Source organism: Humulus lupulus, chromosome 4 (genome assembly GCF_963169125.1).
Source record: "Humulus lupulus chromosome 4, drHumLupu1.1, whole genome shotgun sequence".
Classification (NCBI taxonomy): domain Eukaryota; kingdom Viridiplantae; phylum Streptophyta; class Magnoliopsida; order Rosales; family Cannabaceae; genus Humulus; species Humulus lupulus.
The window spans coordinates 142,089,744-142,108,151 of record NC_084796.1 but is presented as its reverse complement, the minus strand read 5'-3'; the positions used below and the strand labels follow the sequence as shown (position 1 = coordinate 142,108,151).

The following is an 18,408-nucleotide window of genomic DNA, read 5'->3' as shown; positions in this document are numbered from 1 at the left end:
ATGCAAGTTCAGATTTTTTATCAAGGGTTGAATGCTCCAACACGAACAATAGTTGATGCTACTGCAGGGGGTACTCTATTAGCCAAGACAGCTGATGAAGCCTTCACCTTGATGGAGGAAATGGCCACCAAAAGTTATCAGTGGCCTAATGAGAGGTCAGGCCCAAGGAAAGTTGCTAGGTTATATGAAGTTGATCAGATGACAGCCATGAATGCCCAAATTGCTGCTCTACGAAACCAAATGATTGCTCTATCAGCACAAAATAATCCAACGGTTATGGAGAGTGTAGCAGCGGCTACTGCAATGCAGGGGCAAGAAATGAGTCCAGAACAAGCCCAGTTTATGGCAAATTTCTCCTTCCCCAATAACTACAGAAGCAACATCATGCCTAATTATTATCATCCAGGATTGCGCAACCATGAAAATTTCTCTTATGCCAATAATAAAAATGTGCTGCAACCACCTCCGGGATTCAATTCTCAACAGCAACAAGAGAAAAAGAAATCGTTGGAAGACATTTTGGGCACTTTTATTATGGAGTCTAACAAGAGGTTTGGAAAAAATGAAGCAAGACTTGACAATATAGAAACCCATATGCCTAACATGGGTGCTTCAATGAAGAAGATTGAGACTCAAGTGGGCCAATTAGCTAACGCCGTGAATTCTAATCATAAGGGAAGTTTTCCTAGTGACACTGTGGTAAATCCAAAGGAATCATGCCAAGCAGTTTCTTTGAGAAGTGGTAAGGTGCTTGATGAGGGTAATGTTCAAGCTAGTTTAAGTGAGAAAATTGAGCCAGTGGTACGAGAGGTAGACAAAGAAGAGCAAGCCAAGAAGCAGAGTGGAAGTGACAAGAATGACATGAAGAAAGATAGACTTCCATTGTATCAACCTCCCATTCCATACCCTCAACGATTTCAGAAGAAGAAATTAGATTAACAGTTTGCAAAGTTTCTAGAAATCTTCAAATGGATTCACATAAACATTCCATTTGCTGATGCTCTTGAGAAAATGGATAATTATGTGAAATTCATGAAAGAAGTTATGTCAAAGAAAAGAAGATTAGAAGACTTTGAAACTGTGAAGTTAACAGAAGAATGCAGCGCCATCCTACAGAAAAAGTTGCCTCAAAAGGTGAAAGATCTGGGTAGCTTTACTATACCATGCACTATTGAAGGGTCATCCTTTGACAAGGCATTATGTGATCTTGGAGCGAGTATTAATTTGATGCCACTTTCAGTTTTCAAGAAGTTGGGGGTAGGAGAGGTGAAACCCACAACCATTACTCTTCAATTAGCAGATCGGTCACTTACTTATCCTAGGGGAGTGATTGAAGACGTGTTGGTTAAGGTGGACAAATTTATTTTTCCCGCTGATTTCGTGGTTTTGGATATGGAGGAGGACCATGAAATCCCCATTATTCTTGGTCGTCCATTCTTGGCTACTGGAAGAGCTCTTATTGATGTACAAGGTGGTCATTTGACACTGAGGGTTAACAATGAAGAGGTTAAATTCTACATTTATCAAGCACTCCAGCAGCATGACAACACGAGCACATGTCACCGTGTGGATTTTATTGAGGTAGTAGTAGAAGAGACGATGATAAAAGAATTATGTGCTGATCCTTTACAACATTGCCTTAATTCTAGTATTACTCAGGCTGATTTGAAGAAGGTGAACGGGGAGTTTGTGGGTGATGAAGTGGCTGAATTTGTGATGGCGCTTAGAGCTATCCCTAGTGCTAGTGGGATTATAGTTGACGAGACTCTATGTGAAGTTAAAGAAGGTGACATTGAGAAGGAAGTAGTGGGTAAGAAAGATTTGAAGCAACTCCCAGATCATTTGCGGTATGAGTATCTAGGAGAGAATTTCACTTGCCCAGTGATCATTTCATCAAAACTCTCAGAATGTGAAACTGAAAAATTGCTAAGAGTTTTGAGGAAATATAAATCTGCCATCGGATGGGAAATTTTAGATCTGAAGGGAATAAGCACAACTGTTTGTATGCACAAGATTCTATTTGAAGAAAATTACAAGCCTTCTATTGAGCATCAAAGGCGATTGAACCCAGCCATGAAAGAAGTAGTGAGGGCATAAGTATTGAAGTTATTGAATGTTGGGATCATTTATGCTATTTCGGATAGTAGTTGGGTTAGTCCTGTGCAAGTTGTACCAAAGAAAGGGGGGATGACAGTGATCAAGAATGAAGCCAATGAATTGATTCCGACAAGAATAGTGACGGGGTGGAGAGTTTGTATTGATTACCGGAAGTTGAACAAGGCCAACGACGAAGGCGGGAGAATGATGATGAGGACCTTGAAAATCAAGAGGATGACAATGTTCCGGAGAATGAAGAGGGGCCAATGAATGTGGATGTTCCTTTGGTTCTTGGTGGTCCAACTGATCTTAATATGCAATACTCGCATGACATGATGCGCTATATTGTTCAACAAAACACGATAACTCATAACTATTTGGCTGCTCGGGAGGCATATGAGCATAATCAGGTTGATCAACTAAATTTTTTGGTGGCTCAGTGGACGTTGAACAGAGGACAGAATAATTATTTCGCTTATCCCCCTCCGTTTCATGGGATGCAAGATCTACCACCACCGCCACCACCTTCTCCTTATTAGCAAATGGACTGTTTGTAAGTTTCCTTCCTTTTCTTTGTAGTTTAACATTGGGGACAATGTTTGTTTCAAAGTTTGGGGGAGGGATTTTTTTCGAAAGTTTTCTTTTATTTTGTAAATATGTGTTTAGATTTGGGTTGTTGTGAGTCGTGTTTGAATCAAATCAATAATAAAAGTCAAGGTTACGTAATGAATGCTATGAACATAAAGTTAGGAAATAAAACCACTTTGCATCCGTGTGCTTGATTTTGTCTGCTACCATGATTGACTAATATATGAGGAAAGATTGAACTTTTTGCCATGATTGTTAAATTCGTGTTAATTGATTGTGTTATGCATGTTAAATGGGATTTGTGGAAAGATTTGGTTGATTACTCTAGAATTTATGTTACTTGTTATTTGAGACTAAATCCTAGATAATGTGTGCTTAAGAAGAAGATGTAGGCAATTTTGTTTGGTCCGTTTGAGCCTTTCTAGCCAACCCGAGACAAAATTGTATCTTTAGTCACCCTAATTGAGCCTAGGCCTATTTTTGTTGAAATCCCAAAATTGTTGAAACCTAACGAAAATCTTATCAAATATCCTAACCATATTAATATCATGAGCATACAAAGATAATTTGGGATGGGGTTTTGTAATGGAAAGCATTTTTGGTTTTCAAGAGAGGAAAAGATGAATGAGAGAAAGTTCTTCTTGAAAAAAAAAAGAGAAAAATTTTATCATGGAGATACACTCCCTTAAGGAAATATATTGTATACACAAAGTTTGGGGGAGTGAGTGTTGAAAAAACAAAAAGAGATGAAAAAGAAAAATATATATAATAACTAAAGAAGAAACGAGGAAGAAAGAGAAATATATATATCTCATTCATGACAAGGGTTCAATGCGGGTGTTTGGGATTTATGTGTACATGGTTGTTTGAAAGGTTAGTATGCTTATGGTATTAGTGCCTAAATGACTTTCTTATCTACCTTACCTAAGCCATACATTGTAAGCCATTAAAGTCCTATTGATTCTTAAGCATGCGTTGTTTACATTAGTGGAGAATAATGAGTAATGCAAACTTATGGAATAATATGGATTGTGGTATGACTGTGAGAATTTGATGTGCATAACTATGTCAATTACTTGAGCTTTAATCATTATGGTGAATAGTTAAAGGATGTGAATGATAATTAGTTGATTATGGCAATAGTTGAGATTGAAATTATGGATTGTGTTGTTGGGATATTTCTGAAGCTTTATGTGAGCATGGTATTCAGGAAATTGAAGCTTGACTGTTATTGTTGGTTTGATTCGCATTGTGTGAGTGTGTTTAGTTTTTATTTAGTTTTTGTTTTGAGTCTTACTAGAGGGCGAGTAATTGTCAAGTTTGGGGGAGTTTGATAAGTGAATTTTAGATTCACTTATTAGTGTCATTTTATATTTAATTTGTAGGTGTTTAGGGGTGTTTTGTTTGGTTTTATGCTTGTGTTGTGTTTGTGTAGGGTCCAAGGAAAAGTGGCGCGAAATTTGTACAAAACGGAAGTGAAACGAAGAAAAATAAAAAATTCGTGAAATAGGGCTGCATCGCCATATTCAGGGGCTGCATCGCAATTTCTGGCTTGAATTAGGGCTGCAGCGCCTGACTGAAACAAAGAGCTTGTTTTTGGCATTTTTGTAGCGCAGCAGGGCCTGTTTAAGGGGCTGCAACGCCGGGTGCCGTACGGAAATCTTAAATTGCAATTTTTGAAGGGCAAAAGAGGTCTTTTTGCAAGGGATATAAAAGGAAAAGTTTAATTAGGGTCTAAGGACGTTTTTGGAGGAGATTAGATCAGAGATTACATGCTTGGGAAAGAAGAGGAGGCTAGACTTCATCAAGATCATCACCATCATATCTAGTTTATTTCTTCTTCCTTTAATTTTTAGTTTTTAATTATGAACAACTACATTGCTATTATGTTTATGTTTGTAATGGAGAACTAAACTCTTTTTGTGCTAGAGTATTAGATGAATCTATTTTGATTATTGAATTGTGGTTTTTATTATTATTTCTATGAAGTTCTTCTCGTTTGTTCATATCTTCTTGATTTAATTTTATCATATTAATGTTTGGCCATCATTATTATGAATTGAAATCTAGGGTTTATGCTTGAGAAGGATAAACGTAGATTGGACATAAGAAGATTTGACATTAGAGTGATTGTGAGATTGAGAGATTCCTTGAACTCTATGAATTTGGCTTAGAATAACTATTGCTTAATGACGTCTTGATTAATTAATAGCGAATAGAGATATCATATTGATTAATTGAGATTAATTGCATATATGCTTGAGAGAGATAAATGCATTATATTAGAATTCTTGAAATTACAAATGAGGAGAACTAATTAGGATAATAAAGAAACCATGTTCATAATTGAATAGTGAAATCATTACTCTAGTACATTTATCTTTTATTTAATCACTTTCCAAGAGCATTAGAATTAATTATCTTGTTATTTCATATTCTTTATTTTATTGTTTGATTTATTTATTGGCTTTTCTAATTAAAATTATAGACTTAACAGTAATAGTAATTAGTGAATTTAATATTTAATCCCTGTGGGTTCGACATCTTTTAATTTAAAACTATATTGCAATACACCGTACACTTGTGGTAGAAAAATCTGTATCAATTAGGCATAGACTATTTTTGCAAGCGTCTTCTTCGAGACCCGTTTTGCAAGCATCTTCTGTGAGACCCTTTTGGGCAAGCATCTTTTTTGAGACCCTTTTCACAAGCATCTTCTTTGAGACCCTTTTCGCAAGCGTCTTCTTTGAGACCTTTTTCATTAGCGTCCTCTTTGAGACCCTTTTTTGGATTTTGAGGTGATCTTTCCTCGAGTCGGGACCCTTGTAGAGAGATGGTCCTTGTGAAATCCTGCGAACTCCTATTTTCAAGGCCCTTTTTCCCTTGGTAAGGCAACTCAGTCGATCTAGACTTGGGGATCTCTTCGGGTTCCCCTTTCGTCTTCTGTGACCTGGTCCCTTTACAAGATGGGTTTGTCCGTGATGAGGTCACTTTTGAGGGACCTTTTTACTTTTTTAGATTCTATAAGGGTAGCTAGTCCTTATAGATTCAAATGTTGTCTCATAAGGTTCACCACTCTCACATATATGTATTATAAATACTTTTATATATATGTATGTCACAAGGCTAGAAGCCTGTTTCGCAGTTGGCCAAGCACCTATTGGGGCTCGTGAGGCTAGGCGCTTGCTTTGGACATGGCTAAGTGCCTGTGGAGGTTCACGAGGTTGGACACCTAATTTGCGCAAGGCGAGATGCCTGTTGAGGCTTGCGAGGCTAGGCACCTATTTTGCACATGGCTAGGTGCATGTGAGTTCGGGTCTAATACCTTGTAGGTGGTTTGTCGGATCTTTCTTGCCAAGTACTTTTTTTTTCGTTCTCTCCGATATGCTTTAACGATTCTAGATCTATGGAATCAACTAGGCGACTCCTTTGATCTTTATGGGGGCCGATTGCAATGATTTGGTGAATCCTACTAATTTCTTCTTTGAAGCCTTTTTGTAGTCCTCTTCCAATTTTTCAACTTGATCAGCAACTCCTCTATAATGACGTTCACTTTTACACGGGATCTTCAGATGTATTGGTAGAAGGGTGATCGGAGGAAGATTCTCTTTCCTCAACATGCAAGTTCTTATGGCCCTCTTCCACACGTATATACTTTTGTGCTCTTTCGAAGAAGTCATCTAAGTTTGTAACCTCTCTCTTGAGCATGTTACCTCATAACCTTCTTATTGGACAAACTCCAGCTGTAATAGCCATCTTGAGCTCCTCTCTAGTTGAACTTCCCAACTTCGTTGCTTCCATATTGAACCTATGGACACTACAAGACAAAATTCTTTTAATAACACCTAAAATGTGTTATCAAAACATACCATAACACTTTTTGATGTGTTAAGACCGACTATGTTATCGTAGGTCAGGGTACTTTACCTAACACTTTATCATTGTTACCCAGATGTGTTATTATACTGTCAACGATAACATACTTTCTGTGTTATTTTAATAAATAGATAAGTTTTTAATTATATTATTTATAGTCGATTATATAACACATTTCAATACTTATAAATTTGTGTTATACTACACTTTAGTATAACACATTTTTTGTGTTATATAATGAAGTTTGCATAACAAAATTCTTTGCATAAAAAGTGTTATTGTAATAGATATTATAACACAATTTTCGTATTATTTTAATATTTAGATAAGTTTAAATTCTCATTTTATATTCATTTATATAACACTAATTTATTCTATTATATTTTAATTTTTTTATATAATTAAAATTAGCTTTCTAATATATACTAGCATCATCAAATGAACTTGATTTTCAAATAACAAAAAGTAAAAACATTCAAAATTGTATTAACAATCCACAAATTAGTTTAAAATATTCAACACTGTCATCAACAACAAAATGTTCTTTAAGTATTCAAGTAGTCTTAAATATTCAACATATTGAAAAGTTACTACTTTCAACACAAAATATTCTACAGCTGCCCAACACAAAGCCTTCAAAATTAAGTATCATTTTCTATTTCGCTTGTCACATATGCAAAATAAACAAAGAAATATTTTATTGTTATTATCTAGCATCACAAATTACTTCAAGAAAAATGCTATGGAAAGTATATCCAAGAGAGGACACCACATACAAAATAATGAATTCACAACTACACCAAAGCAAACAAAGAAACCAAACACTAAATTATAAGACATTGGTTCTTTTTTTAGTATGAAAATGCACCTCTTGGAATAACTTTTTAGAAGGCCATGCAACGGTGTTCATATGGTAGAAATCAAATATGATTCCAAAAGGACATCTTTTTGGTATGCTTCAACAAAACAACATTTGAGTGCTCGCCACAAACAGGACAACCATACTTCCCTTTATTCGCACATCCAGCTAAGTTTCCATAAGCTGGAAAATAATTTATGGTCCATAGCAACATGGCCCTTAAATTAAAAAACTTCTTTGTAGAAATATCATATGTGTAAACACCATTCCATAATTCAAGTAACTCATCTATTAAGGGCTCTAAGTAAACATCTATGTCATTCCCGGGTTGTTTAGGTCCAGGAATCAACATAGATAGAAAGGTAAATTCATCCTTCATGCACAACACAGGTGGCAGATTATATACATTTGAGAATCTTGATAGTACATTTTGCATGGGTGTGTCTTTTTTGTTTGCATTCATAGTTGTTGTTTATCTGGGAACTACCATATTTGAGAAACATAAGCAGGAATCACATTTTTATAATTGCTTTGAACTACTTTTTCATATGTTTTGATTTTATTATAGCATCTCTGTCTCTTATATCACGTGTTTTCTTTTTTTATGCTGGCTCTTAGAAAAGCTGAGAACATAGAATTTGAATCATTGATTGGTGTGGCTAAGAAGTTACAGTTGACATTGTTTTAATATGTAATAATTGTATTGCTCTATAATTCTTGCAAGAAGAACTTGAGATTTAGGATAATCAGTGTAATAAAAATAAATAATGAATGATATTATATATAATTGGTGGCTCATCATAGGAGTTAATTAAATATAATATTACTTTTGACAAGGTCTAGACCTTTGCACTTGAGTCAGCATCACTTTCTTGACAGGGTTGTATGAAGAGACCTTTTTGTTTAGGGGAAAAACTGAACCATTTTCTTTATTAAGGGTTTTTTGATGGTATATTATTTAGTAAGACACGTAATGTTCTTTGTTTGATATTTTTTTCACTTCAAGTCTTTCTCCTGTAGTATACAATGATCATTGCAAACTTCATGCCAGCTCTTACATTTCATACAAGTGTACTCACAGCAGAGAATAAAAGGTCAGATTTAAAAGCCAAAAAACATATTATGATTAATATTTTTAATAGTAATTTATCATTACTTTGAAACATTAAATACTAGAAGAGTGTTGTTGCAGAACTTCCAAACTGGAGACATTGGTAATGCTTTCTTCTTTATTAACACATTATATTCAATCTTTCCCATCTCAGGAGGACTTTAAATGACTTATTATTGCCGAAATATTCTGTATCTAATGACATTATTGGTGATTACATGACCAATCTGTTTTAGGTAAAGGAAACATTCACAATTGTTTTGTTTATGCCTAGACTCTTTGGGCATAATTCTCTGGTGGTCATCACTGGATAATGCAAAAATACAAACATATTTGTAGTAGTGTCTTCTTCGATTACCTTTACTTTTGTGAATACTTTAAATTGATGTGATAAAAGGTAATAAAATGAAGTCTATTTATATTAAAGTTAGGAAACACAAGTCTTAAGTCACTATCTTACACACAACTCTAAACACAGTTACCATAACTACATCACATGCTAGCACCTTTTTTTTTAATTTTTATGTTTCACAAACTCACAAGTCTGAATCTAATATTCCTATTACAGATTACATAAATCTATGAATAACACCACAAGGTCTGTTTCAACTTCTAAACATGGATACTCTTCACAATACATGTATCAGTTCAGTGTTAATTCCCTTACTCATTAAGTAGCTTTGTGGATTTTATTTACTTTTAAATAGTGTCCTTTCATATTTATTTTCTCTATTTTTCACGTAGTTTTTTATCATTTGTAACAAAAAATATAAACGAAGAAGACCCTTTTTCTCTTTTGGTTGTTCATTGGGTCTATATTCTGTTTTTCTGAATGTGTGGTGGGATGTTCTGTTTTATATCATTGGCATGACTGTTGCAGCCATCCTTGCTAAATTTGAATTATATGTCAAGGTAAACATATATTTATATATTATTAATTGCTTAATTATTTGTGGCAATTAAGTCTGCAGTGGCATTTAAGCCTTGATTCTCTTAAAATATAATTTAACATTTTATGGTAGCATCCCACTTGGTTTTGCACTAAGGAATAATTTTGGCTGGTTATATATTAGTATAACTTGTTTGTATCTTTGATTATACATTGAATTGTTATTTGAGTTATTTTTCATCAATATTTATGGCTGAAAAATCTAATCTATACATATGGAAATAATGAAAACAATATGACTAAATGAAAAATCTAATCTATACATATAATGAAAAATCTAACCTATACATATAAAAGCTTACCTAACCATCTATCAATACTGTAGAGTCGAAGAACTTTACTTAGCCAATTGTTTAGTAGTATTATAGTATGTTTAGTGTTATCTTTGTGACTGTGGATTTTTGGTTCAGACCGGGAATTATTTGGACACTCATAGTAGTACTTATAGATTTTCTAAGTTTAACCTATAGTTTAAGAATATTAATTTTAACCTAAGGTTGATTAATATGACTGATATTAAGGATTATATTTATTATACTATAAGGTATAGATATCAACCAATAGGATTTTAAGCACATGTTATGAATGGTGATTAAGGATTAAGTATTTTTGAGGATTAAATTTAATAAGGAGTAAAGTTTGAATGTTATAGGGTCAGTCAGCAGCTTTGAATACGTTGAGGGCTTAGTCAAGGCTGTTTACTCCATTCAAACTTAGCTAAAAATGTGTAATTTCGTGTTTAAATATTCAGCGTGTGCCGATATATCGCAGCTATAGGGGGCGATATGTCGCAGCACGTAGATACGGAAAACACGAATCGATGCACGGTCACCTCGAGAACAGTGGTCCAGGCGATATATCGCCTACAGGGGGCGATATATCGCCTCCACCAGCATGTTTTCAAACACTTTTGAATTCTTTTCCTTTCAGCCATTCAAACTCCTTCATAAGTCCAGCATCTTTTGAACGAGTCTTCAGCCTCTGCTGAACGATAATTCAAATTATTTTCACCTAAATAGCCATTATTTTTATTCAAGTAAAATCAAGATACTTTCTTTCCCAAACTCTATAAATAGGACCTAGTACCCAGCCATTATTCACCTTTTACTCTAAGTTCAGAAGCTGCAAGTGCTAGGAGAGTGTGAGAGTTAAACACTTGGGTGGGAAAATCATAAGCTTAAACATCATAAGCTTATCAAACACTTTGGGAAGTAAGATTCTTTAGTATTTCGGTTGTGGTGTAGATTGATCTTGCAAGTCTTTGAGGTAAACCCAAAACTCTAGCTCATTGTTTTATGTTATTTTCTTTCTCATAGCCTTCTACTCAGTTTCCTAACCTCATTCTTATTTTGGTTAGGAAATCCAAGTTCTTAAGCACATAAGTTTCGGTAAGCATGTTTCTCAATGGGTTAGTCTTCCCATTCATTTTCCTTTCTTCTTCTTCATAAAACTCACTCTTTCTCATATGGTTTTAGGAGTGTTCCAAAAGTCCCAACTCAGTCCAACATATCCCGGTAACTTTGGTAAGGAAAATAGGGTAGAATCTATATGTTTGTGATTATGTTATCTTATGTGTTATGTTATGAAATGTGTATGTTTGTAGGCTTGGGCATATGCCCTATTTGACTAACAAGACCCCAAATAGATTATGGGCATATGACCTACTTAGCTAGTAGGACCCCACTAATCTCATGGGCATAAGCTTGTTTAGTCTATGGGACCCCAAGTAATAATGGCCATTATAATAAGTGTATGTATTAAGTGTTATGATATGTCATTGCGTTTATTATGAAATTTATGTTTATGACTATGTGTTAGATTTTCCTTGCTGGGCATTAGGCTCATTCATTTTTGTTTTATGTGCAGGAAAATAGCTTTAAGAGGCGGTAGGATTCGTGGACGCTTAGAGGATGTGTATCGATGGTGAATGGAGTCAAGGGGCCGAGCGTTATTCGATTCGAGGATGTAGTCTTGTTTTACTTTTTATGGTTTTACATGTATTTTCCGCATTTTCTATGTAACTCATTTCACTTTAAGTTATTTTTGTTTTAAAGACAATGGGTACCCATATCCTATATATTTTATGAAAGTAACCTTTGTTTCTACAAGTTTCTAATAAATTATGGTATTTTCGCAAATGTAAGGTCTATTGAGATTTTGTATGTATAGTTTCATTAATGGTCCATAAGTCTAGATTAGTGGGTCATTACAAATACCATGTCAAAAAATTCAAACAACACACAGTAAGTTTTCTTCCTTATATCATCGCAGCACACAAACAAATTTTCCAGAACCTACTTCTCTAATACACACAAGTTTTCAACCTTCCGTTATCACCGCATCACACAATTTTAATCTTAGAACCTACTTCTTTATGGATGAATATTTAAGATATTCAAACTCCTTTAACATTTTTAAGATATTAATAATAAGAGTTAAAAGAACATAATTATATACCTCTTGCAATTAATAATCTACTTAATTAACTTTGCAATGCTCCTTGCCAATTCGATCCACAACCTAAAGAATATAATCAATACCTAGAAGATTAATACAAAATTAAAATTAAATGATACAAAAAACCATAAAATTCATTAAAATTAATAATGAGGTTGCAACTCATTTTATATATGAACCAAGCTCATTTTATATACGAACCAAACTACTAGTCCCCAACAGAACATTTGCCCCCTTCATATATATTATTATGTTAAAAACATCGTTGATATTTTGTAAAATTGATGCTTATGAAAATGTCATTTTGATAGATTCCAAATAAACATAAGAAAAATAGTATACCGTTTACTAAATATATTAGTTTATTATTGTGATGGACGATTAAAGTAGTGTGTTTCTTTGTAAGAGGTTTTTTAAAGTTTAGATATTTTAGGAATTGACTTTCATGATAATGGCTTAAACTAGCATGCACTATACTCCCAAAATGAATACCAAACTAAGTATATGGATGGAGAAACTATTTGTCCGTACGTATGTGATCAAGTTGGAAACTTTTTATCCTTAAAAACAAAAGCAAAATAAATCAAAATATATCTAATAAATTAGAAAACGAAAGCATATTACAACTTGTACAAATGGAGACACATTTAAAAAAGGAAAAAGACAAAATATATTTATTTTTTTGGTAAATCAGAAAAAGTATATCAGCTCCATCATCAAGTAGCTGATACTAGAAACAAATAGTGGCTGTCAAAACCAGGTTTAAACAGAGCTTAGATACTCAAAAGTTCTCAACTGAGAAATATCAGATTAAGCAAGGCTATTAGATATTTTGTCCAGTGCTTGACTCAGTATATTTGCAACAGATGGTATGGGACAGACTCAGTATATTGGAAACTATACAACATTTATATTTTGATTGCTTGTATAGTTGCAGGGTGTTACAGGACTTAAAGACATGGTTACATTGGAATACATCAGCTGCTTCTTTACACAGGTTAATAAGTAGTATTAGACATAGCAAGCATAGTCGTTTTAAAAAAGAAGTGCTTACTGTCACAGTTGCTGCTATGGTCTATCAAATATGGTCAAACAGAAATGAAACTTTGTGGCATTTCAGATGTAAACAAATAGATTCAATTGTACAGAATATAAAGACTGTGGTCAAATATAGAATTACAGGGGTTTGGTCTAGGAAATTAAGACATAGTGATAAGCAATGGTTTGATCAATTGTGATGAGATTTAAATGTATAGAATTTTCAGGCCTATTGGTGTTGTAGGTTGTAAAAAGACAAAACATTTACTTGTAATAATTTTTTCTACCTGTGCCTCCACTCTTTTAATTATAATCCAAGAAAATTTTAAAGAAAAAATTACAATAAGGTGTCAATTTTCTCTCTCTATATGTATAGATCCCATTAGACTAAAAGCAAAACAAAATGAAAGGAGGATATTTTCATATCTTATGTTTAAGCTCTATCACTCAACTATAAACTATATATACTAATGGATGGAGTAGTCTATAAAGAAGGAGACTTAAAAGTTGGACCACCACTTTTTAAATCTCCATCAACAAAGAAGCAGACAAGAAAATAGATATTATTAATAGTAATAATCTCATAGCATTTATTTCCATTTGTTATTATGATAATGCTTCATAGAGAGAGAGAGATAGAATCATTAGATGAATGAACCTGGTATTAGTTGATTAGAGATGTGAGTAATTTGAGAGAATATGGGAAGACGCTGATTGTGGTGGCAACTTGTCAATAAAAAATCAGCTTCATTTCTTTAACCCCACACTGCAGCTACAGTATATAATAACCATGAAACAAAGAAGATATGCAATAAGAAATTGATTGAGCTTTAAATTTATAGGTGAGTTTGATGCAATTTAAAATTAAGAAACAAGCTGACATAACATGAAAGTCCTGTGAAAAAAATAAAATAAATGAATGCCCCCCACTAAGATGATACTCGTAAAAACAGCAAGTGAAACAAGATGTTAGTTTTAAGAAAGTTAAATGCTTAAAACAACTTGAAACTTCAGTGGTAACTGTGGAACAATAAACTAATCTCAGGAAGAAAAATAGCATGCAAAGAAAAAGAAAAAGAAAATACATTAGCTTAGATTTAGCTTTCAGAACATTAAAAAAATAATTACCAATGCCTCTTTAATCTTTCATTATGCTCTAAAGTGCCTTACTACAAGGTTAGTACTTCTTGAAGGAGAAAGGGGAACTTGTTATTGTATAAGAGATTATATTATATAATATAGTTTATTATTAGTTGAGCTATATATATCAGTGTTATAATAAATTTGGTCCCATATAACAATGGAAGCACAAAGTTGTATGATTATAACATGCTCCCAAATGCATATTACCATATATAATACTTGACTTTTATTGATTTACTTTTTCTCATTAAAAGGAAAAGAAAATTGTGACTACACTTTGTTCATGGAAATTGTTATGTACATGGAAATCGAATAGAGTACTGCATAAAAATAATATATTACACTCAGAAAGCAACAAAACCAGAGATAAGAGAAAACTTCACTTCTGAATTAGCTAGCATATATGGAGTTAACAGTGTTCATCTAACAGCAAACAGTGGCCACAGTACTCTAAATTTCAAACATATGATTCCAATTCTATGCGAGGCCAAGAATTCAAGATGAAAAAAGAAATATAAAAAGTAACAAATACCATTGATATTGTTTAAAGCAAGCGCTATCCCTACAAGAACTTCGAGTGATGTTCCAAATAGCATTCAGCTGTAGCTTTCTGGATATTGTTTGAAGAATTTGCACTGCCACATACCAAAAGATAAGTCAAAGAAACTCAACTATAATCAGGGTGTGCAAAACCTATATGCTTTTGTCAAACTTAGTCATTATAAATTATAATTGTCATTATCATTTATTTGTGATATCTTAGGCTTTCTCTTATATTCTCAAAAGTCACATTTATTTTTTATTTGCAGCAGATACATACACACATTATTGTTGATGTTCACTATTCTATAATTATAAATATCCACACTATCCAACAAATTTAGACAATATTGTGGTCCCCGCCGACTCGATTCCATATTTAGTAATATTATTCATACTGAAAATAGGTAAAATTTACTCATAATAAACACAATTTTTTTAATTTAATTAATAAAATGGTTGAAAAAGGTGTATGAAGAAATTCATGGAGAGGAATCTGATTTTGAGAAAAACAGTCAAATTTGGAAACAATATTCAAATTCCTTATGTTTGCAAACTAAGAACGAACATAATTTTTTTTAAAAAAAAAAAAAACTAAGACATGCAACAGTTCTATCAAAGTTTTCCTTTAGTTTACATCTACATTTTCTCAACCCAAATAGAATAATACTAAAGAAATGTCCTCGCTATGAGAAATTACTTAATATTTTACTCCAAATTTCTGTGAATAATCGAGAGCGTATCTGATTTGCTCATCGAGAGATGGTGCGATGGAGAGATTTTTGAGGCAGAGAGGGGAGAGTGAGGCAAAATGATAATATTAGGGTATTGGACTCTAATGTCGTGCAAGGATCGAAGGAGATGAAAACCATGGGGTTTTCAGCAAAAATGCAATGAGAGAAGAGGGATTTGAGATATTAGGGTTGTAGGTTTTCTTTTTTATGCTGATTGATTTGGGTAAAGTTTAGATTTATAACATAAATATATATATATTTATGTTTTAATTAAATAGTATGTGTAATTAGACAAATGTGCATATACTATAATAATTTAAAATATGTTGACATGGCAAGATATGTAGGATAAAAAATTATACACATAATTATTTTTTTGATAAAAAGTTAAAATATGAAATAAATTGAGAGGGAAAAATTTGCGCCAACTGAAAAATTATTTCCCTCCAATATATACGTAGGTAAAGTTCTATACCTACTAATATTTATTGGTAGCAAATCATAGTTCTGAAAATTTATAATATTGCTAACATTTACCTACCAATATTTTGTACCAATAAATATTGGTAGGTAAAAATATCATTTGCCTACCAATAAATATGCATAAGTAAAATATTGGTAGATAAATATCAGATTTCTTGTAGTGTACACTTATATATATTATAATACTTTTTTAAAAGTGTTAAATTTTTGTGTTATGGAAAAGGGTTTTTGTTGTAGTGGGATATAACTCCTTAGACTTTAATTCTCGCCTTGTTTTATGTTAGCAAGGCTAGTAATTGGCATAATATAATCACAAACAGCACGGTGTTGCAGAAATTTTCCAGAGAATTGCTGCCACGACTTGATGGTTCCTGGCCTTAACCTCTTGAACCACTTGTACGCATCTCCATTAGGTGTAATAACAAAGCAATGGCACTTTTCTCTGTTGTTGATCCACCTTATCCTCATCAAGTTATTGAAGGAGTCTAAGTGATACTTTGGATCCATAGTGCTCTCGTACAGAGCCATGCGAGGCTTTTTGAAGCTGGTGGGGAGTTGCTCATCCTGGGTCTTCCTTTTGAAGGGCGAATCATGGTCAAATTTTTCTTCATCTCTATGCCCCCCAGGTGCAGTGATAATCTTGCCTTGAGGGCTTTGCATTTCGGTGTCTAGTTCCTACTTTTTTTTGCTTAAGGAATCTTGCGGGTTCTCAGATTGAACCCTTGATTTGGTTGTGTCCCTCAGGGGAGCCGCGGGAAGTGTGGGTTTTACCAAAAACGCTCTCTCGTTAAATTTCCCCCTCAAGTCAGGTGAGGCTTTTGTGGGGGTAATCTTGGGTCTGCACCTCTCGTAGGTGGGGTTCGCGCCAGGTTTCACAACTGGTGTATAATACTCCTCGCGTTCTGGGCGAGGGATATAACAAGTGGAGAGCTGCGTTTTGTCACCATCCACGGGTATGGTGGTTTCTCATCGTGCATGCTTTTCTCTCCTATGTGTGGGAAGGAGTATGCTCGACCTTCCTTGTAGCAGGTCATTCAACACCTCCTGCATGTTCTTTATTGCGGCTTCCAGCCTTCTATTTTTTATGTGCAATTCACGTATCTCATCCTCGTAAAAGCAAGTTTTAGAGCTGAGACTCACAGAGTGCACCTGCAAACTATTGTCAGACCTGTGCAAAGAGGGGCATGGGTCCCGCTGGTTAGAGCGTGGTGCAATCAGTGGTTGAGGAGGAGGGTGCGCACTCAGGCCACACACACGGGTCGTAGATGGTTCATGATGATCTCCCCTAGGTTGGACTACCAGGAGTGTTGCCTCCTTCTCCTCTCCAGGGGTTGAATGTTCCGCCAGCATGTCTCCATTCTCAGGGGGAGGAGGGTTTCTGGAGTCTTTCGGTTGGCCTTCGTCAAGGTGGATCTCAGCATTCTGAGATCCCCGTAGGCGTTTTGACCGCCTTGGCATTTTTTCTTGCAAAATTGATGGAAGAACAATGGTTTGATAGTCATCCTTCCCATAGACGGCGCAAAACTGTTTACGGTGAGAACTCATCAACAATGTTAGGTCGTAAAACACAAATTTTAGTAAGATAATAATTAAATGAGAATTTGGAATAGACTTGAGGAAGGATAAATGCAGATCAACAATGGAGTAAAAACTTGTATATTGTTTAATAACCTCTGTATATAATGAATTTTCCAACCCCCTTCAATAATGATGTGAGGCTCTATTTATAGGTGAGCTCTAATGGCTCTTGGTACATTGTGGTCCCGAAGAGACAAGGAGCTACCTATTCAGGTTGTAGGTAGTAATGGTGTTGGAGGAGTGGTGGTCGGCTCCAGTATATGTCAGGGGTCTGCAAAAGTACACCTACCTTGGAACCGTGTCGTACCTCCACTACTTGTTGGGTACGGATGTCAAAGTCACGCCTTTGTCCTCCTCAAGGCCATTATTCCCATACTCGTGGGCATTCCTTGTACCTATTGGTTCTTTTTCCTATTTCAAAGATGTAGAACTTATGGGTTGTCATGGAAGATATGGCGAGGCAAGGTGCCTTTCGTGGGTCTTAATCCCAGCAAGATGTGGGGTCTCGCATGGACCTTTGAGCACAAGGCATGGAATCTCACATGACAAGGCTTGCGGGCCTATGGCGAGGCATGTCTGCAGGACTTGGCACGAGGCACTGCTGCATGACCGAGGTGGTGTTTGCGGGACCTGGCACGAGGCGCTGCTGCACTGCTGAGGTGGTGGGACAACGGGACCTAGTACGAGGCACTGATGCGTGGCTGAGGTGGTGGGTTCGCGGGACCTGGCACAAGGCACTGCTGCGCGGTCGAGGTGGTGTCCGTGGGACCTGGAGCGAGGTACTTCTATGCAGCCGAGGTGGGGTCCGCACGAGATGGCGCGAGGCACTGCTGCATAACCGAGGAGGTGGGTCCGCGAGACCTGGCGCGAGGTTCTGCTGTGTGGCCGAGGTGGTGGGTTCGTGAGACCTAGCGCGAGCCACTACTGTGTGGCCAAGGTTGTGTCCGTGGGGCCT

General features: G+C 35.1%; 1 protein-coding gene across 1 annotated transcript; it reads left to right on the top strand.

Annotated features, from left to right (window-relative positions):
* On the top strand, window positions 1-939 carry LOC133832577 (uncharacterized). The gene has a single exon (XM_062262901.1). It carries the CDS (start codon window positions 1-3, stop codon window positions 937-939), a length of 939 nt encoding a protein of 312 aa, XP_062118885.1.
* The last annotated feature ends 17,469 nt before the right edge of the window (window positions 940-18,408 follow it).

Excerpts from the sequence above, each read along its gene's own strand:
- LOC133832577 (XM_062262901.1), top strand. The coding sequence starts at position 1 with ATGCAAGTTCAGATTTTTTATCAAGGGTTGAATGCTCCAACACGAACA.